Below are 14,156 nucleotides of genomic sequence, written 5' to 3' on the forward strand. Positions count from 1 at the left end.
ATCATTCAAGATGTCAAAGCCCATATTTGATTTGGAGTAGGTACTATTGTGAACTACCATTGAAGAGTGAAGACCCAGAAGCTAAAATGCATCACCTAGTCTAAACTCTAATGCTGTGTTTGGTTTGAAAGAAGAGGAGGGAAATTTGTAGAAACCTTTTTGTGGGTTTCCCTATCCTTAATTTTCTTTCAAAACAAACACAGCCTAAAGGAAAAGAAAGATATTATTTGAAGTTGAAAGGAGGGAGGAAGAAGAAAGAAGAAAGGGATGGTTGTTTATTAGAATAATGATGATGGTTGCGAGTCAAAGTGGTAATGAGGAGAGGGGGGAGAGGAGATGTCTCCATCGGAAGACTAGTTTTGGTATCAATGATGGTAGTGGAAGCAATTAATCTGTGATTGGTTTGCGTTTTTTATTGAATTTGTTGAAGATGTTGGGGGACTAAGAGAGGAAGAAGTAGAAGACTGACTCATGTGTACTGATGGATGTTGTAACATTCAGTGGGGGGTGGGGAGTGGGGGGCACCACAACAACGTATATGTATTGCTTTGTTCTGGGTTTTGGCAAGTGGGAAAAGAGACACTGATTTCTGCTCTTCCAATAATTGAATATAAGCTTCAAATTTGAATATAGCTCAAGTTACTACTTGGAGGTGGAGAGGCCAATATAAAACTAGGGATGATTATGAACAGGGGACATCACTAAATTAAAGCATCTGTACAGTTACAGTCGCATTGGTTGATGATGATGATCATTATGACAAGAAGAGAATTGGAATTGAGGGTTACTAAACTTGGTAAGTCGAAACCTCCATGCATGAGTATGAGTACTTCCATTTCTGGCCAGGACCTGATGGAGAGAGAGAGAGAGGCCGTTGCTGATATTACTTGACTGGTCAATATTTTTTTTGGCCACAATTATCTCTTCGTTCTTCTTATTACTATTTGCTATTCAGTGGCCACTGCGTAAAGGATAAAACCGGCCGCCATTAGCATTGGTCTTTTGGTAGCAGCAAGCTTAAAACATGTAGATTGTGGTTTTAGTATCAAGCCCTTAAACGGTATTTGAAAATCTGATTTTAAATTTGATATTTGATATAATCAAATTGAATTCGGATAATTTGAATATTTATGATTGAATTCGGATATGATCTGATTCGATTCGATAAATATCCGAATTCAATAGATTATTTAATTCTTGTATATAATATATAAAATATTTTATATAATTTATATATATAATAATTAAGTTATATAAATAATTTATATATTTATATACTTTATTTTATTAATTATCTAAAATTATTAATTAATCAAATTCGAACCAAATTGAATATTCGAATACTTAATCAAATTCGGATTTAGATATTAAATTTCAATATTCGTTGAATTTCTGTTGATCATTTCTTAGGTATTTTAGGATTGAGACCATGCATCCCAAACTTAGAGGCTTGTCCACTCCAAAATAGCAAAACTTGGTAGATACGTTCAGTCCAGAAAATATCACATTGTCATTGTTGTTACGCATGTTGTGTCGTTTCTAAACAAGTTTTTATCTAAGATGGATCATGGATGCTTTTATACAAGTTGATCCACTTCAAAGTTAATAAAGGGTAGTGTCGCTGCCTAGGATGGGGCCGAGGGCAACAATGTAACTTTGTTTCTGGTTGAGGCCGATCTGTCCAACCTGAGAGTAAGAAGAGAGCACATGTCAAAGGCCTCGGGTGTTATCCCAGGCACAGAGACTCCGACGGTCAAATTAGTCAAGTGCTTGAGAGGAGTCAGACCAGGCTTGAGACAAGGGCTCAAACAAGATCACTTGAGAGCAGGAGAGATAGAGAGCAAGAGTGACTAAAATGATTTTAACTTGACCTGGGTGCCCCCTTTAATACTTGACCTTACCATGGAGTGGTTGGAAGTAGTTAGAGATGAATGCCTAGGATCCCATCTGGTCAATGCCACGTGGCGCCATCTGGGACCTTGCCATATGTGCCTATATCAAGTAGGTTTCTTAAGGAGGCCTTTTACACTAGGGAAGTTTGAATCCATAATTATGCTTGTACCTATTTTGTAATTCACATATTTAGGTCCCACTTGGCCAAAGAAGAAGAAGAAGAAAAAATTCCCTTCTTTGTGCTATGTTTGGAAACGATGCAAATGGAGTGTAAATCCTAGTTCAGGGTAAATTTGCACTCTAAACCGGTCCATACTTATGCTTATACCTACTTTGTAATTTAGGTCCATACTTAGTTCAGGGTAAATTCACATATTTAGGTCCCACTTGGCCAAAGAAGAAGAAGAAGAAATTTCCTTCTTTAGGTTGTGTTTGGAAACGATGCAAATGGAGTGTAAATGCCGGTTCAGGGTAAATTTACCCTCTATTTTACTTTTATTTGTGTTTGGCAACATTACATTTATGCATTGACAAATGACAAAAAACACATTTTCAATTGCATATTTAAATTGATAATAAAATGTAAAAGTACATCAATAAAAAAAAAAGTAAATTTGCATTCAAGTGGGCTTTTGATAAAAAAGACATGCTTTATTGGAATTCGTATTTGTATCCATTACAGCTATAAGTCTGTTTGGTAAGAAGGTAAACTTGTTAGTGCAAAACTAACCAAACTTTGCAATTTATATAGATCCTTTTACACTCTACATATTTGCATTGTTGCCAAACGCAACCTGAAGGGGTGGTATCACTTACTCCTCGGAACTTTGTTGATCAAGGTATTAACTCAGATGGTCGGATTGTTAAACTTAGAAATTGCTCAAGGTGCCAGTTCCGTTTCATCCCTAAATCATTATTTTCCCAAAACCGTTGAATTAATCAGTGTCCTGATTCAAGTGATTGAACTGCCAACTCGTTTGATTCAAACAATGTTTTTAATTTGGGTAAATCACAAAGACTTCCCTATACTATAGGGTCTGTGATAAAGACCCCCTATACTTTGTTTTGCGATAAATACCCCCCTTGTACTATGACCGTGAGACAAAGACCCCCTTCCGTTAGATTTTTGTTAAAATTTGACATTGCAATATTTTTTTTAATCCCCGTACTACCCTTGTAAGAAAAACAATATTCATCTTCCCCAACCTCAGGATAACAGGAATAGTAGTGGCGGTATTCCTTCACATTTCTCTCTCTCCAAATCTCTCTTCTTCCCCTTCCCCTTTCTTCAGACTCTCCTTGATCTTCTCTCTCCACCGCCTGACTGCCTTAACTAAGCTGCTGGTTCTGCAATCCCGCCATGAGAAAAGTCAGAAAATAAAGACCAGAAAAGAATTTGCAACTAAAACCTCTCAATTGTTAGCAACTCGGCATTCACGAACTGTCAACTTCTTTCGGCCAGGTTAACAACAGCACCCCAGCGATAATTCCTTCCATCACCGAGTTCCACCCGCAGTGAGTTAGGAACCCGCCCACGTCTCCATGGTTCAGTATTGGGACTTGTGGGGCCCATCTATTTATAATCAAACCTCTCCCCATCACCCGATCTTCGAAATAAATCTGACCCCACTTCGTTTCAGCCCGGCTCCCAAGGCCTCCAGCTGTCGTTTTGGCAGTAGCACCTGACTACCGAAACAAACGTAAAGCACAGATTCGTCCGGGCAACGGTCGACCACTTCAGCACATTAGCAGGTTACACCGAACTGGGCTCATCTTGTTCATCAGATCTAGCACCAGCACCAGCACCCTCCATCATAGCCAAAGGGCCCACACGCCAAACACGGTGGTGACTCATTTCCTCTTCAGGTGATCTCGATACACGCCCTCCAGCGCATCGAACGTGTTCAAAATTCACCCCAGCTCGAGGAATTTGCAATCATGCCATCCTTGACGATCTGCCAGTCGGGAACTGATTCCCTGTAGAGACGGATTATAGAGGGAAGGTTTGTAAGGAAAGGAAGGGGAACGTGGGAGGCTGGGGAAGGAGATGAGGAGGGATGTAGAGTTCCGAGTTTCGGACAGAGAACGTCGAGAATGGAGGCTAAAAATGCGCCGGAGGAGTAGAAGGCAATACGGGGGACACTCAGGCGACGAGCGAGGTGCTGGGTCCAACCAAGGAAGAAATCAGAGAGGATGCCTACGGGTGGGGAAGGGTGAGTGTTGAACCCTGGGTGATGGGATCGGAAAGTGCAGAAAGGGCGCGTATGATGGGAGTATTGTCGCGGTTTCTCGACACGGGGGGGAAGAGATGGGTGATGGGGAAAGGGAAGATGAGGGTTTGGATGAATGGTGTTTGGAGAGAAGAGGATGTAGAAATTAAGAAAGGGGGAGGTTGTTGGGTGTGACAAGTATGGTGATGGTTAAGCTACGAATGGCCAACTGGTGGGTGAGATCCAGAAGCGGTAGCATGTGTCCCTGCGCGCAGGAAAAGGAAATACCAGTATGTGTGCGCCACCGCCGGAGGGATTCGTCGACATCTTGTCAGTGTAGAGAGAGAGGCGTGAAAAACAGAAAGAAAGGGGAAAATAATTGTTGTTCTGTAGACTGTAGCCCTTGAAGAAGAAAGGGGAGGAGAGAAAGGGAAAGGGGAAGAAGAGAGATCGGGGGAGAGAGAGAGAAAATGAAGGTATACCGCCTCTGCTGTTCGTGTATGGTGAGATCAAGAAAGCTGAACAGTGTTTTTTTTACAAGGGTGGGTAGTATAGGAATTAAAAAGTATTGTAACGGCGAATTTTATCCATTTGGACCGGATGATCAAACCGCTAATCAGAGTCCGATAGCCAAAGCAGTTCCGATTCCAAGTCAATTTTTAAAACATTGTTGTTGAAGGTTGAGAAAAAACAGATGAGGACAGTTGGGATTTTAGAAAAACCAAGTTAAAAGGGCAAAATGGTCTCATAAAATAATACAAGGGTAGTATGGTATTTTAATCTTTTTAAAATGTTCGAAGGGATATGTCATGAAGTGAACTGACGAAATGCTAACAGAAGGGGCGAAATACTTGAATCCAAAGGTCTGTATTGCAAAACAAAGTCCAAAGGGCTAAATGTCATTAGCCTCAAGGTACAAGGAGTTTGTCTGTTATTATCAAAAATTTTATAGGTAAAAAGACAACCACCAACACCATCAATAAGAGTAGATAGAAAGCAGAGACAATCCCCCGGAACTACCACTTAGGTCTTCAATAGTACCGAATTGCTAATCCAAGCAATCTCATAAATTGGTAGCTTATTTTAATACAAGTTAATTGGATAGTGTTTTTTGAACTTTGAATTTCTTAACCCCAATTAAAAAAAAAAAAAAAACTCCGAGACATACTACAAATAATTCAAGTTGAAGACTTAAATGAATATAATGCTTATGGTATAGCAGACAATTGTTTATGATAGATCTCCGACCACTTAACGCCTGCTTCTAGACTGCATCTCTACATGAATTTGCTCTCTTTAGCCCATTCAAATCTTTCTGCTGAGTTATTGTCGACCATCAACAATTTTCTTTAAACTGAATTTCAATTTTTCCAGGCTTTAAAACCTTTATGGGTTCAAGCATAACAAGATACAATCAGACAGCAGTTTGTCTTCGAAGAAACTAACTGTGCCACAATGACTTAAATGTAAGGTTTTAATCTATGAAGAAATCCGGTGATCATCATAAAATGGAATGACAATATAACTTGAGATCAATTGACTTGGAGCTAGGATGATGTTTGGGCTGGCCATAAATGGCTTGGGCTGATCATCAGGTTCTGGGCTGGCTTCCATAGGATACTGATGCCTTTGACAGGAATTTGATGAGGAAGAAAATTGTTCAATGAAACCCAGGGGCCAACACATTGATCGAAAGTGCTATGGGCCCAATTACTAAACCATCATGGTGGTCTTCAAAATGATGGTTTCTTTCTCACTAATTTTCCAACTAATTTCAAGAACCAGCTCCTCCTTATGGTGGGCAGAATCCTATCATGGCCATGTGGACTGCTTCATTTTTCTTCCTGCACCTATTTTCAGAGAAATATACTTCTTAAATGGAGATTCTATGTAGTATGTATTTGGTTCAGTTTATGTTTATTGAGTAAATACTGTCACATAAGCATCCCATCATCCAAGGCCTCATTATAAGCATCCTTATTCTATGTGCCTCTTCGGCTTTAGGAAGCTTCATTTTGGAACTTCCTAAAATGGGTAAGCATTTATTGACACTTTGTTGATGTAGTGCCTAATGGCACCTATGTGTCATAAATGCCCTCATTAATTGTTTTTCTCGGTTTTACAGCCACACAAGTACACTCCTAATAGGTTTTCAAAGCAGAGAAGGTGAAAAACAAATCATCCCTGCTCTGGCCACCTAGAGGACTATTATCAAAAATTTCTCAGCAGTGAGCAAATTAGTTCTTGCAAATTTAGCTTCTAAGAACTCTAATCTAGGATCGAGGCCCCCAACAAATTTAAGTTTGCTCAAGTAATTCCAACTAATTTAGTTGGGTTTGTTATTATCCTTCATTTTGACCCAACCAGAATTTTCTCTGAATTTTTGGGAGCAAATTATACCTTCCAATAGGTAATAAGGACCTTCATTAATGTTGTCTGTTTAGGGATCTAAATACAAACACTCTCTAGATAACTGCCTCCAATCCATTCTCTCACCAAAGTCCTCCTTTTGCACAATTTTTACAAAAGGCCATTTTACTTTATCATGAGTTCTGCTTCTGCTCATGCAGAAATTCCTTTTCTTTTTTGAAGAATAAACAATCACATCTGAAATTCCTCCCATAAAAGAACTCGTATCTGTGTTGCTCAATATGACTCCCAATGTTGGACTTTTGGGAAAAAACAAGATAAAAATCAAATGGAATCTCTAAAGGTTATTATTTAGGGGCGTTTTTTTTTTCTTTCAGACTTTGAAAGGGGAAAGATGGTTAATGGAATTTTGGTTCTCATTGATCAAGAACCTCTTCTTTTTTTAGATTTATGTGGGGACTAGAGAAAGTTTATTTTCCTGGGTACCACTTACCTGCGTAAGTGATACCCATCTCCTAGGTGGGTAAATAACTTTTCCACCTAGGGGGAAAGTTGCCAACACTTGAATGGGACAAAAATGCCCCTTTTAATAATGGATTTTTATGGCTAAAATGGTCATTACCATATTTACATGAAAAATAAAAGAATATGGATAAATGCACTTACCCGGATAAGTGTTTCCCAAGAAAAACTTATCCAAATAACTGCATTTACCCGGGTAAGTAACTTACCAAAAAGCAAACAGGGCCTTGGTCTTTGTGACCATGGTTTCCAAAACCGGACCGAACCGAACCGGACGATCGGACCAGGAAAACTGGGAATGGCCAGTTCCATTTTTCCCCAAAACCGGATTTTCTCCAAAAACCGTTGATTTTGGTCAGCAAACCGCTGACCTGGGTGGTTAACCGTTCGAACGGTTTTGACCATTTTTTATTTTTTTATTTTTTTTATTTTTTGTCAGATATGTTTGTGACACTTCAGCCAAGGAAACCCAACCCTCATCCATCAATTGGATTTTTTTTTGAAAAAAAAAACCACAAATTTGCTTGCTAACGTGAGGATGCTTTCATGTTCTATAGATTTAGCATCAATAGTTAATCTAGCTTTAGTATGAATCTCCTCCTCCCATACAACACTGAGGCAAAAAATGAGGCACCATCTTTAAGGATGAGAATTTGTAAACCACAAGCTCAAATTCAAGCCAAAATCGAAAGCAAGAGACCCTAGTAAGAAGTGACAGAACAATCGAACAGGCCAAAAACCAAAAGCATCAAGTTGATTGCAACAGTTTAATGTGTAGGCCTTTTCTCTGTCCATATAGAAAGGAATAAAGAAAAATGACGAATGCCTTCAAATCCGGCATGGACAAGCTCGTCAGAAGCAGAACAAATCACGAAAGAACCGAACGACCTCTGATCTCCTTGGGATGATTCTTTCAGTTTCAGGGTCTCTAGTCCCTCGGCTCCAGTGTCTGACCGACCTCTGACTCTCTGAGTCTCTGAACTGTAAGGCTCGTGGCATTTTGTGTCGAAGGGTCTTAGTTGCAGCAATGGTGGGTCCAAAAGTCCAAACTCCTGCAGCAGATATGCAAACTCATCCTGACCTCATGCTCCGTTCCTCCTTCCCTTTCTCCAAAGCTTTTCCATTATAGATTGGTTTATTTAAAAATAAAAAAAAAGTAAGAAATTGCAATATGAATTGTTGCCGCGTTACTTTCGATCACGAATTCAACGCGGAATCAGAGTAAGTAAACGTTTCAATCAGATTCTCATCGTCGCAATTTTTGAATTGAATTTTCTGAAACAAATAGATGATGTTTTTGTGGGGTGGAGAAACCAGAAGTAGGGAAACTTAGAAAGGAAGCTCTGGGAACTATTGCTATTGCTTGGATTACAATGGAAGTCAGGTATTAGTGAGGCAAACAGGCACAAAAGCTATCGTTCACGTCAACCTTTGAGAGATGAGACAAAAGGCCTACTCTCACCTTTAGTGCTTTGGACAGGACTCCCCACCTCACCTCACGTTGAAAGAATCAACCTAACCAAAAGAGAAAAGAAAACATTCCTCCAAATTCTCTGCCTGTAAAGAAATAAAACCCAAAGAGGGTTAGATAGATTTGTTCCATTTGCAACCGGGAAGAGTTGAAGCGGCTGCCATTGAGAACCGAATATGTCTAAGAGACCGGATTTTGCACAGAAGCTGTTGGATGACTTGCGGCGACGGAAAGAGCAGATGCAGATGTCTCAATCCCAGGCAAATCGTTCGAGCAAGATGCTGGGTGGTAAGTTCAGCATAGACAAATATTGCTTCTATATACTAATCGAGTCGTATAAATCTGAGTCTGTAACTGTAAGCCTCCCTGCAAGCACAGTCGTACACACACTGCACAGACGACAAGCCTATGCATCTCAGCGTCCACTTGGAAGAGTAAAACGTAGTGAGCTCCATATCTCTTCCCAGAGGCCCCCGTCAATGACGGACGGAAAACACAAATTCTACTCTCTCGCGATGAGATTGTTGAGATTTTGAGGTATACTATATTCTGGGGTGATTGCTCATGCGGAAAGACGCATATGCCCTTTGCTTCCCGTTGTCAGAGAAGGGAAAAGGAGGGGCGGGGGTGTAAAAATTAAACAATTTGTTTAAGGGGGGTGGTAAATATACCACCTTCCAGCAACCTAAACAACTTGTTTCTGTTAGTATGGGTATTCTATTCTTTTTTTTTTCAGAAATAAGAAATAATTCAGGCACATTTACTGCGGATTCCAAATGTGAAAAAGAATCAATCTCTCTGATTATTGATGTCAACAAACAATAGAATATATATCATTGTCAATTAATGAATTCTATTTCATATCACGAGTCCGTATCTGTAGAAATGGAATAAAAAATTGATGATAAGCGTTGCTTGGAGAGCAACCGAGTAACCCACCCGGGCACTCGTTTAACAGTTAACACGTAACACATATTACTGATTCCTATGTTTTTATTGGAAAACTGAATCTGCAGATACTAATGGAAACTTCAGACAACACTCTCGAGGATCTAGACAAGTAAATCCACATGAAATGCTAAGATTTCTTTTTAATTTTTTCACCTGGTTTGTATATCTAATAGTACGACTAAGTTGAAATGAGCATGGTTGTTTGGTCGGTTCCATTACTATTTTTTTTGCAGACAGCTTCCATAGCAGGTGGCAGGAACAAAGGTCTCAGTTCGGCAGGTAATAGAAAACTCTCTGCTGAGGTAGCTTCAAAGGAAATTGTTCCAGTTGGGAAAGCTCAGAGCTCTGCACATATTGGTGACCTATCCATGGCGATCGCTTTTGCCCTTGAGAATGGCGGGAGACTCAAAAAAATGGAATCTCCAGCTAACAAAATGATGGATTTTCTGCATCAAATAGGGAGGAGATCAATAATAGACTCTGGGATGATGGACAGGGGTCGACCTCCAAACAGTCGCTTCCCTGCACTGTCTCAACTCCACGTAAAGGAGATATCCAAAGGTGTACAGAAATTAAACCAGATACTCAAGGCATGCGCTAATGGCCTTAATTTTGACAGATACTCCATAGAAATCGGAAAGGAGTTACTGAGAGGGGCCATCGAATTGGAAGAGTCATTAAGAATGCTTGTAAACCTACAAGAAGCTTCAGAATATATGGTTAGCCCACAGAGAAAGCAGAAAATCAGATTGATCGAGTGTGAAGATGATGAAGATGATGGCAATAATGAAAATAGCAAGGCTATTGTCAAAGTAAATCAACAGAAGCAACTGGACTGGCCACGTTTCTCTTTCAATGGACCCTCAAGAGACTCAAGAGATAATGTTAGAGAAACTAGAAAGACTAGTTTACTTGAACAGAGGGTGAGGGCTCTATCACACACCAGAGAAGCTCCCCACCTGATTTCAGAAAAGCAATCTCCAACAACCTATCCCTTATCTCACAGACGGTCAGCAAGCTCTGGTCCAGATTCCAATACTCTAGATGCATTCTCAAACCCCACAAAACACTCGAGTTCAATTCACTCAAAACCAGAAAAGGGCAGAATTCCTAATGTTATTGCAAAATTGATGGGGCTTGAGGAAATTCCACCAAACATAGGCTCAAAAAATGCAGTGCAGAAAGACCCAGCCCCAAAGCAAGGGGAATCCAGCAAGGATTCACAGAAAGCTGGACATGGAAATACCAGAAAAGTTGAAAGGATGACTAAGGACTCCAAGAACTTTGTCCCCCAGGGAGCCCAAACAACAATAGAGAAGATGCACCAAGAAAACAAAACCTCAGCAACTCGTGATGCCAGCCTTGATATAGTTCTTGGTGAAAGGAAATCATGTCACAGGGATACCAAGAGCATGGAGAATATGAATCTGATGGCGGATTTAAAGACACTGACCATCAAAGTGAATAACCCACAGATCAACACGAGCCAATTGAAACAAATCACAAGTATTCAGAAAGAGAAAGCAGAGAAGGAGAGAAGGCAAGAGAAACAACATCTCAAATATCAGGGAAGCACCAGAAATGAGGAAACTAAGGAATTTGTCATGAAGAATCCATTGCAGAGGATGGCACAACAACATTACAAACATGTAGAAGCAGCAAGTGTAAAGCAACAAAAGGCAGAAAGCAAGGAAAGTAGACACCAAAACGAGAACAAAAATGCAAATAGATTTTCAGTGCTGAGCAATCAATACGACAGATCTCAGCAGACTAAAAGAACTCAATCTCAAGATGCAAAAGGAGAGGAACCGACAGTGAAAAACAAGTTGCAAGTGAAATCAAATGGTAGAGAAACCGTGCTACAGATTTCATCAAAACCTACCCATGATGCTATGAATTCACAAAAGAAGCTGCCACATGTGAATCACTCAACAACTGAAAAGAGAAATTCCATGGGAGTTTTTGATAGATTGTCATCTGAAGGATCTCCAAAGTACAGCCAACGTGAAAATCTTATCAGAGAAGGTAAATCACCTTCACATAAACTCACCATGAAGATGCCACCCAAAGAGAGCACAGAAGATGAAAGAGCCTCACCAAAATATGCAGAAATTGCATCCATTCCACCAGCTGTGATTGAAAAGCCCATATCTTCCCCACGAGCACAGAATGAAGATAACATGCAAGAAGTGAATAAAAAAAAGACTGCCCCAAAGAGAGAATACAGGAATTATGAAATGGAGACAAGAAGAATCGGAAGCCAGAGAAATATGGGTAGTCCATTGAAGCAAAACATTTTAGTTTTGCAGGATCCGAAGCAAAGAAGGGATGAAGAAAATCAATACAAAGGAACAGAAGCAAGCATCAATAGATCCAAAAAAGCAGAGGCAAAAATCAAAACATTGAATCAGGCACCATGTTTGCAGGAAAAAACTGATCCCACAACCATCTTGGGCAAGACAGTGGACAACAAATATGAAAGGCAAAATAAACCAGAAAGTATAGCTCCACATGTCACTGTAAGACCATTTTGCTCAAAAATCATCTTCCAGACAATGAAACTATTCCTGTTGTTTTCAGCTACTTTTCAAACGATATGCACCATTAGATTTGGTAGGTTCTAATTTCCTTGCCCTAAGCTATGATGTCTATGATGCAGATTCAAGATGTGGCCTCAAAATTTTCAGATTCTATGCAAGCCCCAGAATTTATGGTCGACAAAGATCAAGAACTGAAGTGTTCCAACTTGGTTTCCATCCAAACCCAAGGTATGCGACATCTCTAATAGAAATGAATGGTTTTCAAGAAGCTGCCATAGCCTCATCCATAAAATAACTTTAGAAAGAATGACGCAGAAGTTGTCGCCATCACTAGGTTATACCTAGAGAATTTTTTTATTTTTTCATAAGCCACTAAATTATTCATATCCTACTAGAGGTTTCTCCATAAGCAGTTCAGATTAAGCTGCAATTAGACCTTATAAAACACTACCAACTTCTTCCCAGCACACCAAGAAGCCTCAACAAAACTGTTTTTAACCTGCTAACAGTATTTATTCTATGTTTGCTATAAAAAAAAATATTTATTCTACGTGTCATTGTCTTTATGATACAGACCTGAATGAAAAAGATAGGGTTGGCATCCTTAGCTCATCAGAACAAGAGAACCAAAAAATGTCCATATGTGGGGGACAAGGGCCACTAGGAGAGAATGAAAATAATCTCAAGCAGATACTCGTACAAAGTCAATTGTTCCTTAATGCAGCAGAGGCACTTTACGAACTCCAAATTCCTGTTGGGATCCTACATGCTAGTGCCCATAAATGCCAAAATGAAAATAGTAAGCTTGTTTTAGACTGCAGCTATGAAGTGATGAGACGAAAAGGCAGAAGACAAGAGCTCACTTTTTATCCCAGCATGAAGATTTCTATTGGGTCCATGAAGATAAAATGCTTGGATGACTTGGTTAAGAAGTTGCATGAAGACCTCGAGGAGTTGAAGTTCTGGGGTCAGAATGGGAGCAAGGAATGTGATGTTGCACAGTACCTGTATACGATACTCAATAAAGACATTCAAAATAGGAATCCAGATGTGAACTGTATGTGGGATTTTGGTTGGAGTTACTCAATTTTCACATTTATTGAAAAGGATGACATCATAAGGGATTTGGAGAAGCATTTGCTGAATGGACTTATTGATGAAATAACTAGAGATCTTTATATATAGGGATAACTATTTGATGGAAGGTCACACAAAGTTCTGAACTTATTCACGAGCAGGATTGGTTTTTAGTTGAAGTTTCAAAGTATAAAGGGTTTTACCATGTGTATTCTTGTAAAAAAAAAGAAAAATGTTACTTTCTTTTTTACTACGGAAATTAATATATATAGTACTCGAGTACCATTTTCATGTGTTTGGTGATACTTGACCTATCCCAGCATCAGAACAAATTCTCTTCATTAAGAGTCAAGAAGGTGTATGATGATATATAATAAAGAGGCCCAAAGGCAAAGAATTTACAGTATATTGTCTCTACAGTTATGTCTTTCAATCCTTAAACTCATTGAAGACAAGAATCCAATCCATCAAAAACAGAAAGAATCAGCACATCACTCTTCAAATATTCTCCAACTTCAATCCTTCCACACAGCCCAACAAATAGTAAATGAAAAAATAAACCACAAAATGGCCCTATAGAACCCACCAACAATGAAAGCCATCATAAGATTGTTTTACACATCAAAATGGGACAACTCCAAAAAAATCTGAAGAAGAGAACAGAAGAACTCTAAAAGAAAATAAGTGGTGGGGCTACTGATTACTCAGATGATCTGCACATAGGACAACAATCTCGGATTTGCATAGGTGGTCTACGGTAACAACTTTATCAAAGAAAACCAGCCACATGAATGCTCCCACCCTAGGAGGAACCCTTCTTTCCCAAATGCAATCAGAATCGTCAATACCAGAGATGCCTTTAGCAAAAGCAATATAAAAAACCTAAGAGAATTTAATCCTCCCAATATATTTTTTCCTGGCATCAGGAAAAAACCAAAAATTTCAAGTTATTGGAAAATTAATAAACTTCTGTAATTTCCCTACTCAACAATGGTCTTTGGTAAATAGGATACCAGGTGATCCTACTACACTGTACTGTAAAAACCTCAGAGATGTTACTCCCCACCTTTGCACAGTTATCCTATTAGAACAAATCCGTCAGATTGCAGCATACATGTATAT

General features: G+C 39.4%; 1 protein-coding gene and 1 pseudogene across 3 annotated transcripts in view; one reads left to right on the forward strand and one right to left on the reverse strand.

The window, feature by feature from the left end:
* Nucleotides 1-2,428: 2,428 nt before the first annotated feature.
* LOC109114576 (flavonol 3-O-glucosyltransferase UGT89B1 pseudogene) lies at nt 2,429-5,995 on the reverse strand (annotated as a pseudogene).
* A 2,505-nt stretch (nt 5,996-8,500) lies between these two features.
* The window catches only part of LOC104595704 (uncharacterized), a 28,618-nt gene continuing 22,962 nt past the window's right edge, over nt 8,501-14,156 (forward strand). The window contains exons 1-5 of one of the 3 annotated variants that reach the window (XM_010256563.3): nt 8,501-8,754; nt 9,483-9,526; nt 9,651-11,936; nt 12,077-12,185; nt 12,532-13,442. In XM_010256563.3, the coding sequence (XP_010254865.1) occupies nt 8,643-8,754; nt 9,483-9,526; nt 9,651-11,936; nt 12,077-12,185; nt 12,532-13,142 (3,162 nt within the window). In that variant the 5' untranslated portion in view covers nt 8,501-8,642 and the 3' untranslated portion in view covers nt 13,143-13,442. Of the gene's footprint in view, nt 8,755-9,482; nt 9,527-9,650; nt 11,937-12,076; nt 12,186-12,531; nt 13,443-14,156 lie in introns of those variants that run through there. The other 2 variants (XM_088888115.1, XM_088888114.1) reach the window with 2 other exon arrangements.

The sequence above is a fragment of the Nelumbo nucifera genome, chromosome 5, assembly GCF_055504915.1.
Source record: "Nelumbo nucifera cultivar China Antique chromosome 5, China Antique-T2T, whole genome shotgun sequence".
Classification (NCBI taxonomy): Eukaryota; Viridiplantae; Streptophyta; class Magnoliopsida; order Proteales; family Nelumbonaceae; genus Nelumbo; species Nelumbo nucifera.